At 40.8% G+C, this 27,690-nt stretch overlaps 3 protein-coding genes and 1 long non-coding RNA gene across 10 annotated transcripts in view; 3 read left to right on the forward strand and 1 right to left on the reverse strand.

Moving 5' to 3' along the window:
* Positions 1–1,753, forward strand: part of LOC125501487 — a 21,008-nt gene extending 19,255 nt beyond the window's left edge. For all 6 annotated transcript variants that reach the window (XR_007279075.1, XR_007279074.1, XR_007279076.1 and 3 more), the window contains 3 exons: positions 447–564; positions 1,140–1,267; positions 1,608–1,753. This is a non-coding gene — a long non-coding RNA (uncharacterized LOC125501487). The remainder of the gene's footprint in view (positions 1–446; positions 565–1,139; positions 1,268–1,607) is intronic.
* Positions 1,754–8,948: 7,195 nt separating this feature from the next.
* Positions 8,949–25,027, reverse strand: LOC105692138 (putative gustatory receptor 28a). 2 transcript variants are annotated; one of them, XM_048657641.1, is made up of 9 exons: positions 24,852–25,027; positions 13,026–14,175; positions 12,655–12,939; positions 12,506–12,568; positions 12,337–12,426; positions 10,503–12,178; positions 10,341–10,403; positions 10,194–10,283; positions 8,949–10,081 (listed from the first exon to the last, which is right to left on the reverse strand). In XM_048657641.1, the coding sequence occupies exons 2-6, from the start codon at positions 13,710–13,712 to the stop codon at positions 12,110–12,112; spliced, it is 1,194 nt and encodes a 397-aa protein (XP_048513598.1). In that variant the 5' UTR covers positions 13,713–14,175; positions 24,852–25,027; the 3' UTR covers positions 8,949–10,081; positions 10,194–10,283; positions 10,341–10,403; positions 10,503–12,109. The 2 variants fall into 2 exon arrangements, with proteins under 2 accessions (XP_048513598.1, XP_012266576.3); XM_012411153.3 differs by lacking the exon at positions 24,852–25,027 and having other exon boundaries at positions 13,026–16,477.
* On the forward strand, positions 15,962–17,478 carry LOC105692183 (RNA polymerase II degradation factor 1-like). The gene is made up of 4 exons (XM_012411218.3): positions 15,962–16,080; positions 16,453–16,562; positions 16,638–16,985; positions 17,075–17,478. Exons 1-4 carry the CDS (start codon positions 16,066–16,068, stop codon positions 17,304–17,306), a joined length of 705 nt encoding a protein of 234 aa, XP_012266641.2. The 5' UTR covers positions 15,962–16,065; the 3' UTR covers positions 17,307–17,478.
* LOC105692180 (WAS/WASL-interacting protein family member 1-like) lies at positions 24,589–27,551 on the forward strand. Its single transcript, XM_012411211.4, has 2 exons — positions 24,589–24,748; positions 26,278–27,551. Exons 1-2 carry the CDS (start codon positions 24,731–24,733, stop codon positions 27,286–27,288), a joined length of 1,029 nt encoding a protein of 342 aa, XP_012266634.2. The 5' UTR covers positions 24,589–24,730; the 3' UTR covers positions 27,289–27,551.
* Positions 27,552–27,690: the final 139 nt, after the last annotated feature.

A 27,690-nucleotide genomic window follows, 5' to 3' on the forward strand; every position in this document is an offset into this window, starting at 1 on the left:
TTGACCCTTGCATGACCAACTATATGCCTTCCCGTGCATGCGATCATTCGATCATGCTTCGATACGATGTAAAATGTGCGAAGTCTGTAGTCTTTGGTGTTTTTCACCCCGAAATCCAAAAGAATCGCCCCAAAAATCAGCGAAGCCTTTGAAAAATGAAGCTCCCACACCGCCGTTCAGTTTTTCATAAAAAAAAGTTCACGGAAAATTCCGAGTAATCGCGAAATAGAAAAATCTTCGACCGATTAGTCGTCGTAATATGACACAAAGATCCGTAAACTTATCGGAGTTCAATTATTCGATCGATGATGATTAATTAACAAGTGCATTAATTCAGGCACAAAGCGGTATACGTATACTGATCGAACGAATTGCAGCCAATCACGAAACGTCCGATCGAGGCGTTTAATTTGGCACATGGTTAACAGAGTACATATGTGTTACAGGTCTTCCGTCTTGAGTTCGACGGCAGTTCGGCTTCGGCGTCAGAAGCGGCGACATCGGGAGCGACATCAAAATAAACAACGCAGGTTCCTCAGAGCGACGATGGAGAGAGAGAGAACGGTGAGCAGAACTTCACATAGAATTTAGTTGAATATGCAAACTTTCCTATATGTATTTCGATCACTTGCTCTCGACTATATCATACTAAAAACAGTCGTTAGAAATATACTAGCCCGGTATTCTGAACAGTCCTTTAAAATTCTGAGAGATGACTTTTCAATTAAATTACGCGTTTCATTCTGTTTTCCGGAATTCGAAGATAATCAATTGATCTATCTGACTGATACAAATTAGATATAGCCATTATTCGTAATCAGCTTTCTATACAAAATTTTTCTGATTTTTCGGACCGTCCATGAAATAGTTTTCAAATCGCTCGAGCGTCGGTTTTCCATTGTAGTTTGATTACGTTATTACGAGCTTCGCTGACGGATGTATTGCAAATGCACTGAATGCAGCTCCAGGAAAAATTCGTAGGGATGATTTTACAATGATTCACTCAATTTCTTTTCTCAATGAAACTTGGAATGATTTATTCATCATTTTCGTGGATACAAATACAGGATAAATATAAGCGATTGTTATATCGTGACTTTAATTGTACATGTGATATTTTTTTTCTTCCTTTCTGGTAGATGGCCATTGCGCGATGCAAGCATATCAGGACATCAACGAGTCTCTCCAAAGATCCACTCCTCTCCATCCCGTTCCGGTAGAGATGGATCTGCAACACATGAGACGTACAACTCCTTTTTTTGCGGAGGTATGTTTCATTTAATTTATTCCTTTCGAGAGTCCCTAGTACAATTCAACGTTCAAAGTCTGAGTATATAAATTGCAACCCCTTGGAAAATATTTTCAAAATCCTCATAAAATCAGATCACCCAGCTCTACCCAATAGACTCGGTAGATTCATGCACCCCCATAATAAAATTCATCAGACAAGCCAATAAGGCAAGACAATAATTTATTATCATATAACTTGGTACAATTTCTTTATAATTCAAATGTCTTATACTTATATACTGATCATAAAATAAGTCATACATTAGGTAAGTTATGTAATCAGTTGACTAATTGTATATTTGTTATTTATGTTACAGGTCGCATATCTTCCAACGTCGCAGTTATGACCCCCTGGACTTCCCCTGTTCATCAGGGGGAGTCCAGGGACCCGTCCCCTGGGACTGCGCGGCCTCCCACCGCCCCCGGGGTCCCAGGGGACCCAGTCCCCGAGGACTTGTCTCCGGGGATTCGGTATCCCCGCTGGAGGGGATGCCAAATCCCGAGGGACATGTCCTCGGGACTGGTCTTCGGGGACGCAAGTTCCCCCAGGGACACGTCCCCGGAGATGCGGTATCCCCGCTGGAGGGGATGCCGTGTCTTTGGGGGCGTGGCCTTGGGGGAATAAGCGTCCTCGAAAATCCCGGGAAAAGGAGGTCCCAAGCGGTCACTCGTTTTCTTGATTTCTCTAGAGAAACGAAAAACAAAGTGTCCGCTTGGGACCTCCTTTTCCCGGGATTTTCGAGGACGCTTATTCCCCCAAGGCCACGCCCCCAAAGACACGGCATCCCCTCCAGCGGGGATACCGCATCTCCGGGGACGTGTCCCTGGGGGAACTTGCGTCCCCGAAGACCAGTCCCGAGGACATGTCTCTCGGGATTTGGCATCCCCTACAGCGGGGATACCGAATCCCCGGAGACAAGTCCTCGGGGACTGGGTCCCCTGGGACCCCGGGGGCGGTGGGAGGCCGCGCAGTCCCAGGGGACGGGTCCCTGGACTCCCCCTGATAAACAGGGGAAGTCCAGGGGGTCATAACTGCGGCGACCGCATCTCAGAGTACCTGAAATATACGAAAAGTGCATTAATAATGAAGTAATATAAGAATATGTTATTACCAATATGATATTGTATGTCAATATATTAGTTTAATGTTATATTATATTATCTGTTAATATATTACTGCCAATGTAACGAATTAATATATTACATTGAATATATTTTTATAATGTACTCTAACTTATATATCATACTGATTTTTATGTCGTACCTGTAAACGAATTGTGCAATGCCATGCAACGCCTGCCCTTCGTGGTTGGAAGTTGAATAAGTACTGCGATGAACTAGGCACAGTGATGACTGATTGAAAGCCTGAAAGAAATGTCATACATGAAATAAAGTAGAATTGTATACCTAAACCTAAGATTTATTAATAAATTTGTTCACGATATAACGGCGAAGATTATTTCTAAACCTTTGATAAATTCCCAAATCCTATGGATAGACGAATTATGGTGTTTGAACGCGAGGACCACTATTCCGCACTTGATAACATGATGATGGAATAAGTACTAAGATGAGAGTTCATTAACGTGTGATTAGGTACACCTAATTGTTCGAAATTTGGACGACAAACAATATTCTTAGTATAAAGTTACGGCGTCAACTCCCTCCATTCTGTATATGACTGAATTTGGACACCAGATCCAGATTCCCGAGATTGCAGAATATGAGTAATCTTTCTCACCTCGAAAAAAAGGTAAGCCTATAGCCTTAGGATTTTCTCAAAATTTGAGACAAAATTCAATAATTTTTTTTATGGAGTTTCCTATGCTATTTCTATGTATTTCGATCTCAGGAATCCGAATTTAAAAGTTAAAACGATCTATCTTTAAAATTGACCGAGTTATCGCCAATTTATCGGTCAAAAATGTGAAAAATCGAGGATATCTCGATGGGATTTATTCCTAACTCAATTTAATCGACGTATTCGTATTCCTCGTGCAAAAATACACAAGAAAAGTGTCCTGCAATTGATTTTAGAAACACTTCACATTTTGACCCGAAAAAATGGTAAGCCTATAGCCTTAGGATTTTCTCAAAATTTGAGACAAAATTCAATAATTTTTTTTATGGAGTTTCCTATGCTATTCCTATGTATTTTGATCTCAGGAATCCGAATTTGAAAGTTCAAACGATCTATCTTCAAAATTGACCGAGTTATCGCCAATTTATCGGTCAAAAATGTAAAAAATCAAGAATATTTTCACGAGAGTTAGCGATCGAAGTAATTACTTATAAACTGCAGACGTACAAATTATAATTTGCTTCACATGTGAGATCATATAGAAATTAGGTACATTTCAGAATTCGATAAATAAAAGAATACATGAATGACTGAATAAATAAATGAATGAACACATCAAGTCAGAACCATCGAAATCATACAGTATCATTAATTTGATTAATTAATTCAGTTATTTATCCATTTATTCAATTGATTGAATAGTGAAAAGGGCTTCCGAAATACTAATGGATTAATCAACTGTTGAAAATACTGTCGTCAAAAATTAATTGTTTGGTTACCAAAACAGTCTGCAATTATAGACGCGAAGATTGCTTTACATCAAGACTACAAAGGCATCAGGTATCAATTTATAATTCAATGAATGAATGAATAGTTAATCAACTGAATCAATAGATGAATGAATAAATGAACACATCAATTTAGAAGTATCGTCATCATGAGAATTAATAATTATTGAGAAATATCTAAGGCTTAGCGTTTTTTCGAGGCAGCAGGCAAAGTCTTATAGAATGTCAATTCTAGTACGCTCATTGAATGCATTCTGACTCCAGAAATGCAAAGCAGACAAACCACTTCTGATCTTATTACAAGTCAAAGAATACACGATAACAATCATTTCTTACCTTATACGAATTTTTCAGCATAACGAAGGGATGGTAGTTGAAAGTTGAACCGTATCGCGAAGAACTAGGCAACTTCAATGTTTGTCCAGTATGAATCTGAAATGCGAAAATATTATGTCAGAAACCAAGTGAAATTGTAAAATTGAACCACAAATATATCAATAAAGCCGTTCATGAAATAGCAATGAAGCAGAATTTTAAACCGAAATCCCGAACATACGATGGTCACGGTAAAAAAATTATGCTCACCAGTGCTTATGGAAAAATCTCCGAGTTACGGAATTCGCGAAATTTCCAATGATATAGGTCTTTCAGTAGCTACCGATTGTCAAGCAATTTTTTAAAATACGTAGATCGAACGGAACACTCCTTCCCGAGCGAATGCGCAATTAAAACTGGACTCTGGACTCATTGTCAACAAAATATATGGCGCTGTAGTAACCGCGTACTAATCCGTTGCTAAACCTTACCCAAAAATATGTCTCTCTCTCCTCGCTAGCTTCTTCTATCTCTTTTCCAAGGATGTACGCGCTACCATCGACGTCCCTCCTGATGACCACGTCGCTTCGACTGCCGAGGCCATACTGCCGTTGCCTCGAAAAAGGAGGATCTACGTACGAGACGCTGCAATGGTCGAATACCGAATTGCACGTACGCAATTGACTTTATTGCAATCTGTTTTTCTCTAGTGCTTTCATCGAATACAAGACCTTTCAACGTCTCGTATTGCAGGCCTGGTCCAAATGTCCGATTCATACGACAACGATAATCCGCCATACACGTATGTCAATTCATTTGCAAATCAAAAACTAGCGGACGTGAATACATTCTCCGTCGAAGGTAAGAGGATGCTCGTTAGCGAGTGCAACGTCATCATTTTCGATCTGGTCCCTTTCAGTGAGTGAATGCGTCTGTCAACTCCGTGGAACGTCAGACGCTCCGAGAGTACTGAAAAAATTGAGATATCTCAATCAGCATTAGTTCGAGCTTCGTTCATCCGACTGGTTTGGGTTCCCCGCCCGTGAAATCACGTCAGAATTCACCCGATCTTAGCCTCACAGATTTTTTCCGATGTGTCGGAGTAGAAATTGAAAATTGTTCGCGTGTTCGCTGTTAAAGTAGCATTTTCCAATGAAATCACACGTTCTCATCGCACGGACATAGAATAATGATCGTCCCGTACGTTCAAACTCATAATGCGTACGAGCGACATGTTTCTCTGGTTAAAAAAACAAAAAAAAAAAATTACGATCGTTTCAGATTCCGGTATGCAAGGGTAACTGCTTCGATCCATCTCTCGAACCGTATCAAATTCTACAATAAGAATATAACGGAAGAAAAGTGTAAACCTGAATAAATTTATCAGCTATCCACTTATACATCACGCACATACCGATAAATGTATATGTATATAATATCGTACTTAAGGCGAGGAGAATTTCCACCGCGCTACACATTTTATAAATCGTAGATCGATACAAACGGACTGCAGATATCGATGGTACACGTGAATTCGTAGGTAATTTTATTCGCTGTATTTTTTCGTAGTCCTTCGACGTTCGGCGGAATCGGTGAATCAACCACAAGATATAAAACCGAAAGAGATTCTCGTATCTCGACAGTCCGCGGAATTAAAATCGCCCGGTGGAACGTGGTAGCGCTGTATTTATTGCGGAATTTTTCAAATTTCCATTCAACTTGTCAGCAACTCCCTAAGAAATAGCGATAAATAATTGTACAATATCATTTAATAAAGAATACTTGATCATTCGCGTGGACGTTCCAACCGGCGTACACCGTAGTCATTGGCGCTTTGACCAGATATTTAATTTACATATTAACGTCAATACTCGATGATAAAACCGAGCGGGTGGGCGCCGCACTTTTTACAAGGTGGGCTGGATAATCTCGCAAGGACCCGGGAATCGGATATGGGATTTTAATTCGCTCCGAGTATGCGTTCAGTTTTTTCCCCGTCACGTTTTACCAGCCTGTTCGTATGAAATCTGCAGGGATCTCCGATCATCGTCATTTTTAATGATCGACTAAAAACGAGTTAGGGAAAAGAAAAAATTTCTATGTTCAGGAAATTCTTTGCTCTCAATAACGCGCAATTCGAATATGGCGCGGATAGGGTCGAAAAGTAAGAAGAAAACCAAAGCACTGAGATCCGAAGAGGAATTTAAGAGAAGAAAAAAGTCAGGCAAAAAGAAAAAAACAAAAACTAAGGTATACAGAAGAATAAGAAGAAACCTTTGGCTCCGCACTTCGTAGCTTTATCCCTTCTTGAAAGGATATAATCCTCCCGCAATATCCACGACGTGTATGAGTCGTACTTATACGCTTGGTCGTACGGCAAAGTACAGAGATATGATTTATTAAAGCCTTGACGTTACCGCAGTGGTTTTTTAATACAAACTTAATAAAATATACTTGAGGTCAGTGGTTCAAACGTGATAATGTAATAAGTAAATTCTTCGTTACGACTGATGCGCTATCGAAATCTCATTACAATTTTATAAAAAACTTCACGACAATGTCATACGACATTGGTATTATCGAATTAATGTCAATGCTGCCGGTTAACCCGCGTTGCAATACCTACCGTGTACCTTCGAGAGAGAGAGAAAAAAAATTTCTATGTATGTCAGTGCTGGACGTTGACGTTTCATTTTTCGCATCACGGAAGTTTTCCACCAGTTTCACGAACACTGTAAGGATATAAGAAGAAAAATAAAGCAACGCGAAAGAGGATACGAAATATCAACGCATCGGAATTCATCGTAACTATAGTAGTATAATTGAAGACAGACAAAAGAAAAAAAAGGAAATTGAAGAAAATAATTTTCAATTTATTTATCGCAAGGGTGAGAGATAACGATACTTGAACAGGGCAGACAAAGCATCGGGATTATTTATATCAGGTGTATTATAATGCGTACAAGGTATTCAATTACAGGTGCAGCTTAATTGTTACAACAATATTTAAGTGGGCAACGACAGCGGAGTACAGCGATTACCATTCGATTTTGATATACGACGTATATTATACTTGTACATATTGTTATAATATACCAGTTTGATTGCGATGCTAACCATCTGAATTGAACCGGTTCAATAAAATAACGTCGACGTTAATTTTTCTATTTCTTTTCATTTCTTTCTTCACTCGTCACCTTCTACTCGTACTTTCGATCGAATCGAATTAAAGACAAAAAAATAAAATAATAATAACCACGACAATTTCCAGACGTACGCTGAAACTTCGTACCGCAAAGTGGACAATAGGATCTCAAGCTCCGCTGGCACGACAGCCGGAATGAATCGCGAGACAACAAGCTGCAAGTTTTCAGCTCGGTAGTTGAAGAGGTTGAAACGTTACGCGAGAAATGAACATGGCAACAAAATAAATTGCTGCTGCGGACCATCGTGCAGGGTCACAAATTCCGGACTCTTTGTCCGAGTAAATAATCCGGAGACGATTAATAAACGAGACCCGTTAGCCGAGGCGCCAGGCAGCCAACCGACTCGGGCTGCGTCGAAGCGACCGTCGAAAAAAGATTGTCGTCGTGAAGACGCGTTTATGTGTCATCGTGTCAAATAGCTTATGGCGCCCGTGTAAATCTTTTGGCGCGTGAATTATCGCGCGTACCTATACGCGGCGTATAGGTACCGGCGATCCGATAGAAACGATTTCATTATTTTATTTCTATACTTTTACTTTTTATTTTTCTCCCCTTCAATCGGTGTCCGTTATACATTCCAGAGGCGAACGTGCGGGCATTCTCGATGAAGAATTTTTCATCTCCACCGACGAACAAAATCGAACTCCGAAAGCGATGAAAACGATATCGAAATCTCTCGCGCAAGCAGATATACGCGATACGGAAATTTTGCGGCGAACAGGCGGAGCGCGTATAATACGACTTGAAAAAATGATAATCGATGATCCGTTAATCGATCGAATCAATTACCTGTAGATTCCGCGTTGTTCTTTTCGCTTTTCCCCCAAAGTTCTGCGCCGAAGAACATGTAGGTGGTGACGTAGGATATTAACTGCATGATTTGAAGAAAATGAAATGAAATTATATCACTCTTGTTTCATAACGTTCAAAGATTTGTGGAAAACGCTACTTACGGTGGTGACCAGACCCGAATCGATAGAAAAAAAATCACCCACTGTAAACTTGAGCCTCCTGTGGCAAAGGCGAATCGAGTAGTCGTGCAACTGTAAAAAGTATTATTATTTTTGACGTATGTATTTTTTTTTTTTTCTAAATTTATTTATCTGAATACCATTCTATGAAAATCCTTGCTGTTTATCTCGATCGCGTGCAGATACGTAGCGAATTTGTTCGCCTGGAAACGAATAAGCGTGAGTGTGAAGAGAAAATAATTTCTATCGTCATTATTTTTACTTGAATCTGATAAAATTACCGGTCGACTCACCTCTGTAGCGGCGTAATCGCAATTGATGGTGAGTATCCAAAATTTGACGATGTAGAATCCGAGATTGAGAATCGATAGCGCAATTCTCACTCCGAGTAAACTGGATAGAAGAAAAGCCATCGAATATGCACCGACGAATGCGTAAATGAAGAATATCACATTCACCAAAACCGACCAATACAACAACCACGAAAAATTGGCGTTAACATTCTCCGTTATTTCGCAAAATTCCTGATGTACGTCGTATAGGTTTTTGATTTTTGACATCGTTAAAAGTTCCCCAGAATCCTGCCCGACCTGCAATGCAATTTCAAGTGAGCCACGTTCGATTTATCCCATCTGTCTGAAAATTTCAAAATCGAACTTCGTTACACGGAATGCCTCTTCGGTGTCCCTCGCTGCGGAAACGACACGCGAAATTCCTTCGTCGTTCAAGAATTCTTGATTCCTCGATATATTTTTCAAAAGTTTATTTATCCATAAAAATCTTTGATAAAGTGTAAACATTATCGTCGAAAGAACAATCTCGCCGATCAGGAGAATTATACCAGGTAGACATTTACTCGCCACACTGCATAATATCATGTAAAACGGTTTACCCACGTTCGAACCCATCGATTCTGTTATCAATTCGGTGAGAACAATAGCTGCGAACGACGAACCGAGAAACAATAAGAGCAGTACAATCTGCCGGCGAAATACGACGTGATTTTCAATATTAACACCTAAATTTTTCAATTTCACGTCCAACCTTGCCGTTTCGTTTATCGCGTCGTCCAGCGCCTTGGCGCCGGCTGCCACCCAGAAAATATTCGTTCCTACGCAAGCACCGAATGCAACGCCGTAAGCTATGATGTAAAACGCAACAAAGGAACCGCTGTAATCCACAACCATCGCCAACCGGTCGTGGATCGATATCGAGAACATCGATAGGAAAATAATCAAACTACCCGAAGAGTATAAAATGCGATAAGTATATTTCCAACTGACGTTTGGCACGCCAACAATCCAAGATGACAAGAGAATGGGACGAAGGGATCTCCTCAGTGCTCCCGATTCGACCGATTTTACAGCCATGTTTTTTTAAACTAAATACGCTCGTCGACTGAAGCGATAGCGGCCTTTTAACGGGTACCTGTGCGGCCCATGGAACACCCCTTTTTGATTGACAAATGCTGATGTACGCTAATGGTTCGGCCGATGATTGTTAACGTTAATTTGGTGCGACGGTTCGTGCCGATATCGATTGCAAGACTTTGTTCAATATCGTAATCATGGGCACATCAATCTCGCGTGAACGGGGTGAGAGAAAAATAAAAAATATCGCGATAAAACGATCGCCGGGTGCAAACTATTTTCCAGTTGTTTGAGGTAACTGCAACATAACTGCAACGTATTTCGCAACGGTGCTGAATAGCTGTGGAAAGAAAAAATATTCAATAACGATATTGAATCGATAAATTAACGAGATCGTTGTTGTTCCGCTCATTTGAATTATCATTTCGTTACAATAGTTTTATTTCACTCACCAAAATTACCAAGGATTGATCGACGGTCAACATATTGCCGACAGTGATACGCAATTTTCGCAGTAAATTATGCACAGATTGTTCCTGCAACTATCGAAATAATGTTTCAATCGTCGTTCGAACGCGATTATTTGATTCGTCGAGTACCTGACTGTGGTGTACAGCGTCGAAGATCGGTATACGATACAGTAAAGTGCCTAGTTTGTTTGCCTGTAATTACAGAATCGAATAAATGAATTCAAAAATAACGAAAAACGAAAAATCTGGTTATGCGAATACGTATAAAATCGGCGAACTTTATGCGCTTACTTCGTTGCATGTGTTGCAGCATGATAAGATGATAAACAGAAAGGTCACGGTGTTTTGGATTGGCCCCAAAACCGAAAACACCAAGCATCTGAAACATTGGCCCTGCAATAACTTGAGAATTTGGAAGGAGTGGAGCAAGAAAAACGAGGCAATTATTGGCAGCGACATGCATAAATGCAACGAAAATATGAAGTTGAATTCTTCAGCCGCTGTCATCAGTCGTTTGTGAATTCGGCAAACTCGATCAATTTTTTCAAATAAAAAGTGCGCTGACAAATTCTGCAAAAAATATGTACGTATGAGGATTGCTCATTTCGGTTGAAAAATTTACGAGTATAATTCATGAATCGATCGTCTCAACTAACATCTCGTCGAGTTTTCGCTCGTTGATATTGAACATCCTCTTGTACTCCGATTTTACGAGCACCCCGGTAAGTAGTGCGAACGTTTCTTCGCGTCTTGTATTCCGGATTTGAAATTCGCCGCAATACTTCATTTATATTCTCAAATCTCATACGAAGCGCGTGAAGTAAATTTAGGTACACGAGATCGGAAGATAGTAATTGAAACTGTTGCAGCACCATAATAATCGGCAAATTAACAATTGGAACGTGTTTCGAACTTTCTTCGGCGGAATCTCGAATTTCCAACCATTGACCTTTCTCGTCATAAGCAATTCCATAGGTAATCACAACACTAAGAGACAACATCGTAAAACCGACAACGGAAATCAACTGTCGCCGTACAAATTTTGAATGATCAGCTTCTACACCAAAATTTTTCAACTCTTCGTCCAGTTTGGTCAATTCAATGATCATCTTTTCCCTTAGTCGAGCTCCTTTGAATTCCCATAAGAAGACAGAGCCTGAACGCATTATCATTCGTTCGTACCAAATAATCGTTGCGGTGGTAAAGAATATCTTTTCAAAAATTCCTGTTACAGGTATTGTCTCGTTCGCTGACTCGAAGAAAAATAAATATAAATCAGCGATCACGATTATCGTTTGTACTAGAATTCTCCATCGACGTTTCACCGTCAGAGGAAATCCTCCGAAAAAGCAACACAGCACTGAAATTGGCCAAAAAGATTCGCGAACTGTTTTCGGTTTAAAAAGACTCATGGCGACTCGACAGCTACGATTGACCTTTCACTCCGTCATCCCTAAGCTTTTCAGGCACTGGTTTCCATTTTCCGATCGACTCCGCAAATATTATTTGTTCCAGCGACTGCGTACGAGTCGAGAAATTGATCGATGGACATTAAACAAATATGGTGAAATGAACTAATGAGTATGTTCGGAAACACCGCGGCATTTATGTAGCGATATATCGTCAAATCATCTGGAACAGAACGAACAATCCTGTATGCATTTGGAAAATTTTTATTAAGAATTTCCAAAATGAAAATTAAATGTTCTACTTTTTTGCGTGGTTTTTCGTTTGTCACGCATTGAAGTGGCCCCGAATGCGATAATACTTAATCCTGGTCAGGATTCAAGAATGTTCAATCAATTTATTGATTCAGAAACATTTATTTGATCGAATTCACTCTGTACAGTTGCTGGACTTCGTTGAGAGTATTGGAACGTGATATAACGGAGACGCTTTTAAGCTGCATTTTCGGCATCGTTAAACTGGATCAAGACTATCGCGAATTGGATGGAGTTGTAAAGAATCTGTGTACAGAAGAGATGAAAAAATATCACAATTCATCACGATTATTTTCGTGTTCAAGAGAATTGAAAAAATAATCTCATTTCATAAATTTCGCCAATTTACCATAGTTACAATTGACATTCTCAATTTTGTTTTTTCCCCTCATATTTTTGCTTACCGTACTAGCCAATGCGCGATCCATGGTAAAAATTCCGCAAGCAGTGAGTCTCAATCGTGTTTGCATAAAGTAAATGGAACGTCGGTGAAACTAAAAAGGGCATAAAAATGACGTGTCATTGCGATTTTTGATGACATTCATAGTAATTACTATATTGGAATGCTCAAACCTGTTCAAGCACCACAGGATCGTGAGTCGGAACTTTAAACAATGACGAGCCTATTTTATTCGCCTGTAATCAAGGTGAAAATAAAAATGATAATCAAAGAAATCAGACTTGGGGGAAATATACCTACGCTGGTAGAAAAAAGAACGAACCTCTTCGCAAACTTTTGAACATTGCCTAATGATGTACCAAAGTTTGGAAGCTGTGAAAATGGCCCCCATCATTGTCGAAGTTAAATCGACATAATTTTTATCTCGAGAAGTTGTGATCGAGGAGAACTTTGCACGATCCAGCATCAATTGAAACAAATCAATGATGACAGTTCCCAATAAGATCAGGGAAAATGTTTTGTTCAAATCGTTGGTGATTTTCGTCAATCTCCGATGAATTCTGCAAACTCCGTCAACCTTATCCATCAGAATGCGGCTCGACAAGTGCTAAAAGTAGGGAATATAAATCGAACGAAAAAAAACGAATTTCACATATCAATGTAGTATCATGTTCACGGAACATGTGTACTCACTTTTGTTCGATTCCCCAAATTATTTGCAACCCGAAAACTGCTACGAGTTGTGATGAATATGTATTCCTCGTTTTTCTTGTCAGATTTCTCAATGTCTTCAAAAATTTCATTGGCAAATTTAAATCTGTCGAACAATGCTTCCAACATGGACGTTACGACCAGGATATTCATCAGGATGAACATATGCTGCAGGCTACGTAAGAAGGAAATAATTTCACCCCAGTTGAGTACCGGTGAAACACTCAGGTCCGCAAATAACCAGATTATGAACTTGACATTCCTTATGAAGAAGAATAAAATCAAGCACGTCAAAATCGTCGTCAACTGTCCGAACATAAATTTTCGATACGTCAATTTTACGCCGTATCGTTTCAACTCTTCGTCAATTTCCGTAACTTCGAGTATCATTTTTTCTATGAAATTAGCGCCTTTCAACTCCCATGTCCAGATCGATAACAACGACATAACAGTCATACGATCAATCCAAAAAACTGGAATATAGTCCGACAAGATCGTCTGTACCGAGGCGCGGCAGACATAGGTACACAAAGTAAAAAAGCTCAGCATCAGTGCGTTTAAAATTCTCCGCACGGGATTCGCCTTTAAATTTGTCAACGGAGTTATTCGAATCATTGCCAAAATCGGCCACATGCTAATCCGGAACGTACTCGGCTGGAGCACACCCATCACCGAAAACTGATCTTTACGCCTTGGTTTTCAACGCTGGAATGTTCCCCCAAATATCACCTTATTCCTACAATACTTCAGCCGAACTAAATCGATTGACGCAAAACTTTCACGATTATTTCTTCAACGGTTTTTTTTTTCTTTTTTTATTTCCTTCGCACACACAATTAATTCCACCTACCTACTGTAATGTTATCAATTTTCCGAAAGGCCGAAAAAAATGTTGAATTTCGAAGACCGAATGTTTCCTTTTATTTATTCTTATTGCGAATATTCGAAACACTGTACATGATCTTGAATCCTAGCAGGCGCCTTACTGCAGACAGCCGAACATTCAAAAGTGACGGGCTGTAAGCATATTAATAACTTACGTTATACGATATTTTGACGTTGTCATCCTGATTCTCGCGTCGACTTATTTTATGAATCGTTAGCAGGTCGATGTTTGAAATGCAGATTTTACCTGCAACAAGATACAAGGTCAGAAAAACTTAGGAAGAATTGAGGTATCTCGAGGGCACGAGATTCTACAGATCACACGATTCAATGACGGAACTTTATTGCGACAATCCAAAAGACTTATTATACGGAAGAGTGAATATCATTGAGATACGAAATGATGATCTCATCTGCTGATCTAAAACCATTAAATTAAACTCGTTAATCCAATGAGTCTTTTTTAAATCATTCGATACTCAATCTGGCATGTTCTTCATTTTTATGTTTCTCATTCTATTCTCGGTGTAAACCAGGCGGACATGTGTTCAATTATTCAAAGTGATTGTACGAAATTTCGAACCCAAGTTTTGGACGAACGATACGCACCTGTTTTTCGCGATGACTGTAAGTTTTACTTTAAATTCAAAAAGCGATCTTCAAAAGATCTCAAATCTTTTACCTCGGATCAGTAATACCTTAAATAGCTTATACTGAACTGTTGTAATAAAACTAGGTTTTTGGATTTGATTTTTTTACTTTTTCTTTCTGTTATAATGCACGTCTTTGAAATACGCACATCTAGATTTCTGAGTAACGAAAAACAGAAGGAAAAGAAGAAGAAAAAATAGAGGAAGTGAGGCAAACATATACGTAATGAAAAATGAATGATAAATATTGTTCGAAAACTGTACAAACAAAATGGACCTAATTTCCCCGAATTCCATTTTTCATGGGTAGAAGGGTCTTGTTATTTACTCAATAAATCCATACTTCACGAAAAATCAAAGTATTTCTATTTCCCTCCGAAAACGAACATAAAATCAATTAGTCGCGGGCCTCATGTATTCATCAGAGTATCTCTAACGATGCGGGTAACGAACAAAAAAAAAAAAAAAAATGAATAAATAAAAACGACGCTATGTTATAAAAACTGGGACGTTACCAATGTCATGCGGATGGCAGTGACCGAATCGGGAGCGATTTCGCTTTCAATGGATTGTCTTCAAGGCCGAAATCTCCTGCAAAGTCACCGCGAAGTAATTTCCAGGATAAATCGAGCTAGTATGCAAAAAGTAGAAAAAAGGGTAAAAAGAATCCAATTTACGATGTCTGAAAAAATTCTGTTTGCCAAATGTTTTGCACAATCCATCCGTAACGGGAAATAACGTTATTAGTAAATCAGAACGCCTCGAGTCGTTGGATTTTTCTCAAGAGTGCAGCGCGGCCTTGCTAAGAATGTAAATGTTCTGTGTACTATACCGTGTTATACGTCATGCCATGTATTACACGCCATAGAAATTCGGTCGTGTTTCAACTTATGTAATTTAACTTGAGGCAGGAACCGCGGACTCGTTGCCACCTACCTCCGATCTTATGTGATTAAATATTCAAATCTCACGCGGGACATAAAGCCACCAAAGTTTCGGCTACTTCAATTGCAATGTACCGCCTGTTTTCAAAGAGAGAAAATGAAAGTCCCGAATTCGCGTGCGCACATTACAAGTTCTCGGATCGTTCGATCGTTCAATAATCCGGGATATCTTCCGCACCGCGAATTCCCACCCTGTGAAAATTACGAAAACCAAAAAAAAAAAAGGAATTCGATTTCAGCTTCGAACCCCGTTCGTTGTTCGAACTTCAAGGGATTCCGCAGTCCCTTCTAGCCGCTGGATTTACAAAATCTCGGCAAATATTTTCATGCGGTGTTAAAAATTGAGAGGAGAAAAATCTCCGTTGGTGCCGCCGTGAATCGATGGTGTTTTGAAATCCTACGCCGTGAATTGCTGAAGAAGAGGTGGCGAAGAGGTGGACGCTACATGATGGGTGTGACCGAATGGCAGAGCTACCAGTATATAAGCAGAGCCGCGGAACGCGCGCCGAGAACAACTGACGAGAAGTGAACCTGAACGCAGACATGGATCATTTTTTAGTGAGTGATTTTGATTCAGAGAAAACTTCAATTAAAAATTAAATTCAGAAAAATCGGTTACACCTCACACTCTGCACTGGTTAAAAAAATAAATATCATTATCTATCTATCGCGTCTGGATATCATTGAAGGGATATTGAAATTTGGGCTTTCACTTTTTTTTCTTATTCTCCAAAAATCAGGCATTAATTTTTTTTTTATTCACAGTGATTTGTACCGCGCTTTCCGATCTCCCGTATAATTTTATTCCTTTGTCTTAGCCAAGGACTATACGATCAACGCCCACTTTCCTATGCGGTATAAAAAAAATAATAGATGTACGTATAACATTCACCTTGTCGATTGACGATTTTTTTTTCATTCTTCGCACAGGTACCGTTCCTCCTGTTCCTCCTGTGTTCCGTGGCACGTGCAGTCAATGGCCAACACGATCAAAATTACCAGAAAACGACACCTGTGCCGATACTCAAACAGATCGACAGGTTTGACGAAAATCTTTTTAATTTTACCTGTAGCTCGATTGAAAGGGTATCCTCATCATTTTTTTTCCTCCTCAGGCACAACGAAGACGGAAGTTACAGTTACGGCTACGAGGCAGCGGATGGCTCGTTTAAAATAGAGTCGAAATATCCGACCGGAGAAGTTTACGGGAAATACGGATTCGTCGATGACACCGGAAAAATTAGGGAAGTCGAATACGGCGCTTCTCACCGGGGTTTCGAACCCGCCGGTACCGACATCAACGTACCTCCGTCGACCGTTCAGGGGAACAGCGTGGCCAATCCCAATGATCCGGAGGACGACGGTCAGTACAGAGAAGATCCATCGATTTATCACACCGATCCGAAATACACGAACGGAGAATATTACAGACCGATATCCAAACGACCGAGTAACCAAATAAGGTACGCGTCATGTTCTTCCATATTGTAATTCGGTATTTCTTTATTTTTCGAACCAATTTCGACGCTCACTCGCTTCTCTGATCCTCCAGACCGAACAGCGCACCTGCTACACCCTACGATTTATCGGCACTTCCGGTACCAATGCGATCGCAGTATCAACCGACTTACCAACAGCAATACCAGCCCCAGTATCAGCCCCAGCAATATCAGCAGGAATATCGATATCAGGATCAAGTACGGTACCAACAACCGCTTCAGTATCAAACACCCCAATCCCAACCCCAAATTCAAAGGAATTACGTTAATAACTACGGGCAGTAAAATTGCTCCGTCGAATATACCGTTGTACATATATTTGAATAATTTTTACATTCACGAGTTTCTGTGATCTTTTTTCATTTCACGATATATAAATATTTGTTTTTTTTCTTTTTTCAACCGCATTATCGTATTTGAAATAAATAATCTCAAAGGGACTCCGAGCCTCATTCTTTATTTCACATGGACGAAAAAAAGAGGAAGTTTATTTCCGAAAAAACAGCAAAAAAAAAATTGATCGTTCGACGATCAATATTCGATTACAGATCGATGGACGACGGATGGACGAAATGCGATTACGCAAGGGATACACGGCCGGTGGAAAGAACATCGTTTATTTCCACCCAGAGAAACGAGATCTCGGCTCTCGAAGATTTCACAAAAATACATAGCCTTGCTCGGCGCACTGCACTATACCTTTGTGTCTAGCACCGCGAAGAAACCAGAAATAAGCAAGGCCAGGATTCGCGTGCCGCGCCCTGGAATTCCGCTGTGGTTATAGGTACATTGCGAATGTAATACACATCCGAGTGAAACGTGGGGTAGGTACGAACTTTGCGCGTTTTACACGAATTATTGCACGCGTGAATATTCATTGATTCACCTCGACAGTTTTCCCCTTTTTCCATCGGCCATCCAAACCCAAGAAAATTCGGGCAACGACGACGCGGTGTTACCTCGTTATCAAACGACGGAACTTAAGTTTTCCAGTCTCACGAGACGCGAGGGAAAAAAAAAAGGTAGAAGAAAATGCGGAACGTGAATCCTTTTAATTTCGTTCTTCCGAATACGCAAAATATACGTTAGACGTGTACAAGTACGGTATAATATTCAGAACGCATTATTACATATTACATGGTTAAAGTCACGGGCCACCGCCCTTACCTTTCACTCTGTATATCGTGTAGGTAATACGTATCTACCTAGATGCACATAATATGGTGATCGCATTGTCGCCTGAGGTAGAGCAGACAATTTCCCAACTTTCTCGAAGGTCGCGATCGGTGAATTTAAGGGCAAATCTGTACGCAGGTGAAAATTAGCTGCTAATTTCCACCGAGGATTTCGCTGTAACTGTCGCACCCGATGAGACGCGAATCGATGTTCTCGAACGAAAACGCGTAACGTTCAACGAAATACGCTCTTGGAGAAAAAGAAATATGTACATATAAATCGCTTTCAGAATCTGGAGCGCAACCGCCAACTACTGACAAAAATCGTGATGTAAAGCTGCTTTCATTTAATTCACTCGCTTATTGTTAGTCTCGCAATAACAAGCGCGATGACTTTCCTATTTTATTATTCCCCTATGAATAACCTGTGCTTGACGGAGCGATTAGATGTACACAGGTATTTAGGTATAACGCATGACTGTGCACAAGATCCTTATTCGCATCGACCGAAAGCAGGTTACAACGAATATAGGAAGTGAACGAATGAGAAATAAGAAATTAAAAAAAAATAAAGGTAGAAAAAATTATGTAACGTAATTTCGGTAATTGTATCGCGTCGCCCGGTATCCCAAATTTGAAACAAAAAAATCTTCAATTCACCGTTGACGTAAGTATACCTGAACCTACCACCCTGCATACCTTTATGACAGCTGCCATGATTTCTTGCGCAATTAATATACAGACATATTTACGTGACATCGAACTTTGGGACCCGGGGAATTTCGTCGGGACTCAAGATACGAAGAACAAAATAAATGATGCTCAACATATAGCCGCGTCACGTGAGAATTCGCTCGGTTATAATCGATATTCGTTATACCGATTGACGGGTGTACGAAGATGAAAAATTTATCGGCACATTTATACGCGTGTAATAGAATTCTCTATGACCGTGTTATATCGTACTGTACGATGTTGTTGGATTTTCTCATTTCCCTCATTTTCCTTTATTCGGTATGAAATAGTATCTTGCGCACGGTTCGGGAATTCCAAATGTTATTTTTGAATCAACGGCCGGTGAACCGAGAAGCTCCGTGTCACGTCCTAGGAGGAATCACGTAACGGTATAGTCAGAGGGTGGCATTTCGTGTGAACCTGATACAAAAATATAGATACATATCTCCGCTTATACATATATATATATATATATATACATATGTATAAAATACATAACGCGTATTACATAAAAATAGAAAGTGGAGTAACGCGACGGTTATGAGGAGGCCCAGACCGACCCATAGAGAACCTATATCGTCGTGTATCGCGATGAATATATACGTGTCTACGTTATATGGATACGCGAGCACATAGACGTAAATAATTTCAAGCGAGTAGATCTATATGAGTAAATGTCAGGGTTGCCGATACTCGGGCTTTCCAGAGCAATTCCGTGCGTAGTCCCGGTCGTTGATGGAAAGGCGTAAGAAATTACGAAGAATCGGAAAGGCTGTATGTTTCAAATTTTTCGAAAAACCAGAAGACCCGAAATTCGGTGCTTAACGTGGACCCGAAATACGGCAGCTGGGAGGCAGCAGACGGCACTTGACGTTGCGAACGCGCGACACTTTTGGAAAAGAAAAAAAGGAACGAATCCTTCCCACTCCGGATATGACCAAAGGCGTGGCAACACACGTCCTTGCTAGACTCGATTATGGAGAAGTCTCTCTAGGAAGTAAATCCGAGTTTAGTTATTGCTAATAAGAGTAAAGATCATTCCCTTTCATTCCTCTCGTCTCAATGTCATTGCGAGGTCCGCCTTACACTGGAATTATTACGTGTATACTTAGGTACATGTAACATGCGGCATTAATGTATACGAAACATTCCATGTGTTCATTCCGTCAGGTTATCTGACTCCCGACTATTTTTCCTCTGGCTTATTTTCTCTTTCAAATTTCATCTCGATTTTTAGGTCTCACACGTCTACGCGGCAGAACCTTAGAATGGCTCAACGAATTTTCAGGTGTCCGTTAGGATATGGTGAGGAAATTTTTTTTTTATTCTCTTAGCATGGGGGCAGAATTTATACCTTTCAAAAAAAGAAAATTTTTATAATGTGAAAAAGATTTTTTACTTGATATTTTGAGATAGCCCACTCGTTTTGTGAATAAATAAGTAATCCAGTGGGGTACTTCCAGCAAAGAAAATTTTTCCACCTAATGATTACTCGATCAATTGCATGAGTAGATGATTTTGGCTTTCAGATTTGGATTCCTGAGCTGATTATACGTGAAATTACTCTTGAAGAACCAAAAATAAATTCGATTTTTGAGCATGAAATAAATCATCATTTTAATTGAGTTTAATATGCTTTTCTCACGTATTTTGATCTCAGGAATCCGAATCTGAAAGAAAAATTGATCTATCTCTAAAATTGACCGAGTTATCGCCAATTTTCAGCTTTTTGGGGTCAAAAATAAAAAATTGATTTTTTGGTGTATCTGAATGTAATTTGAGCTCAGGAATACGAATCCGGAAGAAAAATTAATCTATCTTCAAGAATAATCGAGTTATCCTCAATTTTCCGCATTTTTTGGCATAAATTTGAGGATATCTCGAAGGGAAAAAATCGTAGCTCAATTTGGACAACGGATTCGTGTTCCTGAGGTCAAAATACATAAGAAAAGTGCCATACGATCAATTTTAAAAAATAAAAATTTTCGGCCAAAATTTGAGATTTTTCCAAGGGGTACCCCTTACGATTTTTTCAAATTTTGACCAAAAATTTTTATTTTTCAAAATTGATCGTATGGCACTTTTCTTATGTATTTTGACCTCAGGAACACGAATCCGTTGTCCAAATTGAGCTACGATTTTTTCCCTTCGAGAGATCCTCAAATTTATGCCAAAAAATGCGATAATTCGACGATAACTCGGTCATTTTTGCAGATAGATCAATTTCTCTTCCAGATTCAGATTCCTGAGCTCAAATTCCATTTAAATAGACTAGAAAATCAATTTTTTATTTTTGACCCCAAAAAGCTGAAAATTGGCGATAACTCGGTCAATTTTAGAGATAGATCAATTTTTCTTCCAGGTTCGGATTCCTGAGATCAAAATACGTGAGAAAAGCATATTAAATTCAATTAAAATAATGATTTATATTTTGCTCAAAAATCGAATTTATTTTTGGTTCTTCAAGAGTAATTTCACGTATAATCAGCTCAGGAATCCAAATCTGAAAGCCAAAATCATCTACTCATGCAATCGATCGAGTAATCATCATTTATTCGCTGTTGGGAGCAGAAAAATTATAAGACATATCGATTGGTTTTAGTCGTAGACCCACTTTGATTTATCGCAATTCCTGCGTGGGTCGAAATATTCGAATTTTTCGGTCTACAAGAACGGAGTATCCAGCCCGAGCTTATCTGGAGTCAGGTAGCCACGGGCACGCGGTTTGTTGTGGGGCGTCACCTCTGCACAGCCCCCAAGGTGACGTCTCACAACAAAGCGCTACACTGCTGGCTACCTGACTCCAGCAAAGCTCGGGCTCCCCGACTCAACTTCAATTTCAAGTCAAAAGAAGAGCATGTAATTTTTTGATTTTATACTTGAAACACAAAAATAATAGGAAAAGAATTTTGAACAGTGAACGAGTAAAAAACAATCACAATCGACAATTTGTAGATAATAGAAAATATCAAGTCAAAAATATTTTCCACATCTGAAAAATTTTCTTTTTTTACAAGGTACAAATACTGCCCCCATGCTAAGAGAATAAAAAAAAAAAATTCTTCAACCCACCCTAGTGTCCGTTCCTTGTTTCTCAAGACGGACGTGAAAAATCGCTAATTTTCAAAATACCCCCCAGAAAAAAAGTTCCAGTCAAGTCGGTTGCTGCAGATCATCACAAAGATCGCAAGACGACTACACGCTTTTTACCAGATGATCCAGTTTCACCTTCGTTCACCAAACTGAATATCGTTCGATACGTACCTACGTGTAAAGTATAGATACGTTCGTGTGAGCGATTCTATTTATTTATAGCCTCGCCGCAAATGAACCTGCTATGGAATCTGCTGTACACTATCCCTTTTCCTATACATCATTAGCCATTATAGAGGCCACCCGGAAAAAAGGAACGGGTTATGAGCTGCATCGTGAGATTTCTTTTTTTATTTTTCTGTCAACATACACTCGACAAGATCTGTATTCATGATAATTTGAAAAGAGAGAAGAAGAAAAGAAAAAAATTGATTTCCTTAGAATTAAAATCAAAGTATGATTTTATTGAGATTAACGTTACGTATAGTTACGAATATACGGCGTGATCTGAATACCTGGCGATCGACTTAATTTTTCTGCGTCAACTTTCATTTTTCTGATCGGCGTATATAATATTCATATGTACGTACGTACAGGCTATGTATTTTCATACCCGCGGCCGTACGCGTAACGTGTGATTTTATAAAGTGGGGTTTAATTTACCCCCCCGAGTATGTGTGTACGTTACATGTATCTTTATAAACCCGGCGTGGTTTCATTCGGCGGGCGCGCCTCTATACGATAAACTGTATCCCGCAGCAGACTGACCGAGCGAATATAAGTATACTTTGAGACTCTTGTTTCTGCAAACCGGAATAATTCGGATCAAGGTCGCCCACGTTATGTGTTCCTTGCTCGACGAAACACTCGTGTTGGACACGTGATTGAAAAGTGTATAGTTTGATTGAAATTTATCTATTCAATAATAAGTTACGTATTATCTTATATAATTTGCGACGATTAATTTTCAATTTCTACCCCGAGGTTTCAGCTGTTATCCGATGACAATTTCACCTCCTCATCGGCGATCGACTCGAGCCAGCGATAATCCTTTGAAATCCCACGCGCGGTATGATGAATAAAAAAATGATGACACGCTCCGCATTGATTAACCGATACGAATCAATCGGATTTGTGTACACGTGGGTGAGAATTTCGGAAGAATATAGGAAATAAATTTCTGGACCGAATGCAGAGTTTAAAATTCACAGCGCGAAGCCGCACTTGTTCGTCGCGAGGGTTCCAGAACCTGACCTAGCGACCTTTGCCGGTTATAAAGTTAAGTTACTCTGCCCGTAAGCTGGACCGTGCTGCAAAGCGGAGTCTGGAATAACGCCCGTTCGTTTTTATCAGTATCCTTTCTCTTTCTTGGGTCCGCTTATTACAGATCCACGGTAGCGGCACAATCAAAGTCGTTTTTCACACAGATATAGGTACACCGGCGGGGCTCCGACTCGATAAAAAATACCCCGTACAAATGTGTATGTATTCTCGTCGAAATGGAAAGAAGAAAAAATAATTAAACAAGTGTTTCTAAAGCGAACAAAAACCGCCAACGGAGATGCTTTTTTCGATCAGGGTACGCAGCACAGGCTTCGCGGAAATTTAAGTTTTCACCGATCCAAATGGGACGGTAAAACGGAAACGTTTGAGAATATGAAATTGACGATAACGACGCGAAATGTCAATTAGCCAGGTGCTCTCGTTCGGTGTGCGTAAAACCGGAAGCGATTCTTCTTATGGAGCAGTTGTAGCGAGCCGAAGAACAAACGCGGTGAATCGAACGGTTCAAAATCAAGTTTGTTATATCACTAGGCAAATGCGGCAACGCCTACCCGCACCGAACCAATTGACTTCCGCTTAGGAGCCGATGACCTTTGCTGTTGAAATGGTACCCGACACGCTGATAAAGACGTGCGGAGAACGACTTTGATCCCGTTTCCCCTCAACTTTTTCTCCAATCCATCGCCCCACGAGATCATCCTCGGCGTTTTAACGAGAAAACTATCTTAACGACGTGAACACGCTCCAGAAAATTCAATCGATGATTAACTACCTTATTTTCCTCGGGGATTAATTGTCGGTGTAATTATGCAGTTTTAATTAAGGGCTCGACTTCGAGCGCACGGTGAAGCACCGTCGTCGGAGAAACCCGGAAGAAATTAGACGGGTTCATCCCAGCCAGGTAGAAACCAAAAAAAAAAAAGAAGCTCATTGAAGATACCACATCGGAAAAAGATCAATCTTGGTTCCTTTAGGTTTTTCTTTTTTTTTTGCAGGAATTTCCCCCGACATCGTTTTGTCCTTTTTTATGGTGTAAAATCCGAAGGAATTATTTCTGCGTTATAAAATACCGAGGGGGGGGGGAGGGGAAATTTTGCCGAGGGGAAAAAACAGATCAAGTAGGACCTCGGGTTGTTACGAGGTGACAAGGTAACCGGCGCTGCAAAATCAGGAGTCGTTCGAACAGACAGTGAAAGTCCCCGGGCCCGTCGGGGATGGCGGGAATGGCGGGGGTCGAGGGAACCAGCTAGGGTATATATGAGGAGACCCCGACCGATTGTAGGCTGATATAACTTCGGCCTGGCTGCCGATAAACGGAAATAGAGAAGAAAAAAAAATAAAAAACAATTGGAAAATATTCATAATAATTAACGAATTGACGAGGTTACGATAAAACTTAACAGACGTAACACCGGACACAAGATGCGGGCCCTTTTGACGGTACGTATTTCGAGTGATATCCGTCTCTCCCGCACATGGAATCAGAACGAAAAATCGTGATCTGCATAGTGACAATTATATCGATGTGCAAATGTTTCGTTACCGTATAAATTATATACAGTGAATAAATTGTGATGCAGTGCACCACATGCAGTGTGGAATACACGCGGACGATAAGCAGTTCCGGTGATGAAACTGGATTTTCGATAACGTCGATGACTTAGCTCTCGAAATCCAAATTGGTTTTTTCTTCTTCCCTCGCCTCGTTCTCTCTCATTTTCACGGTGGTAGAGGTTTTCGGAATTCTTCGACCGGGCGATACCACGCAGTTCCGAATACAAACTGAAAAGTAATGAAAATAAATTGTACCTAAGGTATTTCATTTCCAATTTGTCGCGGTCTTGCGCACGGACTTGCGTAACGTAATTCACTTTTACATTTTACTGCACGCGCGCGATTCTTACACACCGAGATATTTTCTCCTTCGTTAATACGTGCTCGGGAGAAAATGCCGTTTTTGTCTATTTAATTATTTCGCGTTTTTCTATTTCTACCGAACAGGGCACAGTCTATCGTGTAACAATTCGTGGTCCGCCCGTCTACCATTTTGTGCAGGTTTAATACGTACAAGATTTTTCAAAATGAGGTGAATTGCGGTAAATCGTCTTCGGGATGCTGGTAAAATGATCGATCGTCGAGTGAATCTTCATCGTGTGACCTTTGAAATTGAGGACGCGAAGTACTACTCGATATAGGAAGAAATAGTTTTTACCCACCGTACTTCTATTATTTCAATGGAGGTTGGAACAAAAGAAAATATCGACATTTCAAATGAACGGGGTAAATTTTCAATTAATTCTTTCGCGTAACCTGTAAAAAAAAAATTTTCAAGTGTCGAGCGATTGAAAAAGGAAATTTCAACAAACGTCGATATGTTGACGCGTTTGTGCTGTCCGAAAAATGTCAGCATCGCGTCTTTTCTCTGGGAATTTTTATCCCCGACGTCAACGATCGTCTACAGCGCCGAACTTCTGCTATTTTACCTCATCCTCAAAGGTGTCAGAAATTTTTGGTTCGAAGACTTGACGAACGAACGTCGTAAAATCGCCGCAGCTTGCCCGAGGTCTCAACAAGGTCGGGAAGATTGCGGGGTCCCGATAGCGCCAAAAATTTGCTGCAGAACGTCGCTGCAGGAACCAACTACCCTTGGGATTCATCCCTCGAACGCGATCAACTCTACAACGACCTATAAAACTCCCCTCCAATCGTCCGTCTACTCCGGTACTCCCGGAAGCGCTCGGGGACCGCTGTCGATGGCTTCCTCTCAGGGTCACGCGTTGGCCAACGGTTTAACGAGAAATCGCGATTGACGCGGGGTTGTTTTAGATTTGCGTAAATATTATATAATAGGATAAGTCGAGGAACACTGGTTGTCCCGAGAATCCTTGGATATTCAGCATATTATGCAACAGGCCTATGAATAAGCGGTGACTCTGATTCGATGAAATTTAACAATAACGAACTTTCAGATACTGGCGGTGACCTTGGCTGTTACGGTATCCGGGCAGCAGTACCAACAATCAGCAAACTCGGGTTACAGTGATGCGGAATACGCCGATTACGAATCCCCGAGACCGGTCCACCCGTCTCCGAGGAGCTACGCGACTTCTCAAGCTCCGGCTCAACGCGCACCGGCTCCTTCCGCCCCGAAGCCGACACCTGTTGCCATTCTCAAGCAAATAAACAGGCACAACGAAGACGGCTCTTACACCTACGGTTTCGAAGGTGGCGACGGATCGTTCAAAATCGAAACGAAATTGCCCACCGGCGAGGTCAAGGGTAAATACGGTTTCGTGGACGACACCGGAAAAGTTCGCGTCGTCGAATACGGCGCGAACAAATACGGTTTCCAACCGTCCGGCGAGGGTATAACCGTCGCACCGCCGACTCTGGTCGACGAAACCACCAACAAAGATGGACTTCACAACACCAATACCAACTACCAGGACTACGGAGACTACCAACAACCGGCCCCTGCTCCGCCTCGTCCTCAGCACAGACCGGCGCCACCCGCGCCCGCGCCCCTGCGCCCCCAAGAAAATTACGAACGTGCTCAGTACGCACCTCAATCTCAACCCGAATACCACAGAGCCGCGCAAACCCAGGCGATCTACACCCCGCAGCAGAACATAAGGGCCAGGATTCCCGCCGGACCTCCGGCCCAGAGTCCCATTTTTTCACCGGCGGCGCAATCCGCCCCCCCGCTCAACATTCCCCATAGTCGTCAGGAGCTCGGTTACGCCGGTCAGAGACCTGCGCCCGTACATCAATCACAGGCTTACGACGAACCCGAACCGATACGTCCCCAATACAATCAGCAAGGACCCGTTCAGTTTTCGCCGGCGCCGCAAAATCCACCAAGACCGCAATTGCAGGCGAGAAGTCAGGGCGGAGGTATTCTCGATCAGTTGGCCAGAGATTACGCACTTCCTCAGGGCGGAGCCGCCCCTCTCCACGACATCAGTTTTGGTTACTATTAAATAAGAGAAAATTTCAAACTATTTGCGTGATAAAATTAATGTTATCGAGAGTTTGTCGAAGGTCTGACGATGAGATGCTAAGCTATGGTTATACCTTTCGTTGAAGAACGGTTTTCGGGAGATTTTTAAGTCAGACTCACATCACTCAGCTGACGATCACTTTTGTATTCCTAATGTCAAAGCCACGATCGCTACAATTCGTCGTTACGGGTTATCGTAGCGATGAAAATAAATCTAAATAAAATGGAAAATATACAATTAAATAACCGTATCGTTGTACATCACCCGCTCAATTATTGGCCAAGAGAGAAAAATTTGAAACGGATCACCTGCGTACCGAAACATTCGAGGTGCGAAATTTTCTTCAAGCGTTTCACGATCGGCAACGCCGAAAAAAAATTC

Source organism: Athalia rosae, chromosome 6, assembly GCF_917208135.1.
Source record: "Athalia rosae chromosome 6, iyAthRosa1.1, whole genome shotgun sequence".
Classification (NCBI taxonomy): Eukaryota; Metazoa; Arthropoda; class Insecta; order Hymenoptera; family Athaliidae; genus Athalia; species Athalia rosae.

Excerpts from the sequence above, each read along its gene's own strand:
- LOC105692138 (XM_048657641.1), bottom strand. The coding sequence starts at position 13,712 with ATGGGTGTGCTCCAGCCGAGTACGTTCCGGATTAGCATGTGGCCGATT. Across the intron at positions 12,940-13,025 it reads ATTTGGGGAATCGAACAAAA|CACTTGTCGAGCCGCATTCT; the intron begins GTGAGTACACAT and ends CCCTACTTTTAG. Across the intron at positions 12,427-12,505 it reads ATCCTGTGGTGCTTGAACAG|TTTCACCGACGTTCCATTTA; the intron begins GTTTGAGCATTC and ends TGCCCTTTTTAG.
- LOC105692183 (XM_012411218.3), top strand. Across the intron at positions 16,563-16,637 it reads ATACTCAAACAGATCGACAG|GCACAACGAAGACGGAAGTT; the intron begins GTTTGACGAAAA and ends TTTCCTCCTCAG. Across the intron at positions 16,986-17,074 it reads CGACCGAGTAACCAAATAAG|ACCGAACAGCGCACCTGCTA; the intron begins GTACGCGTCATG and ends CTGATCCTCCAG.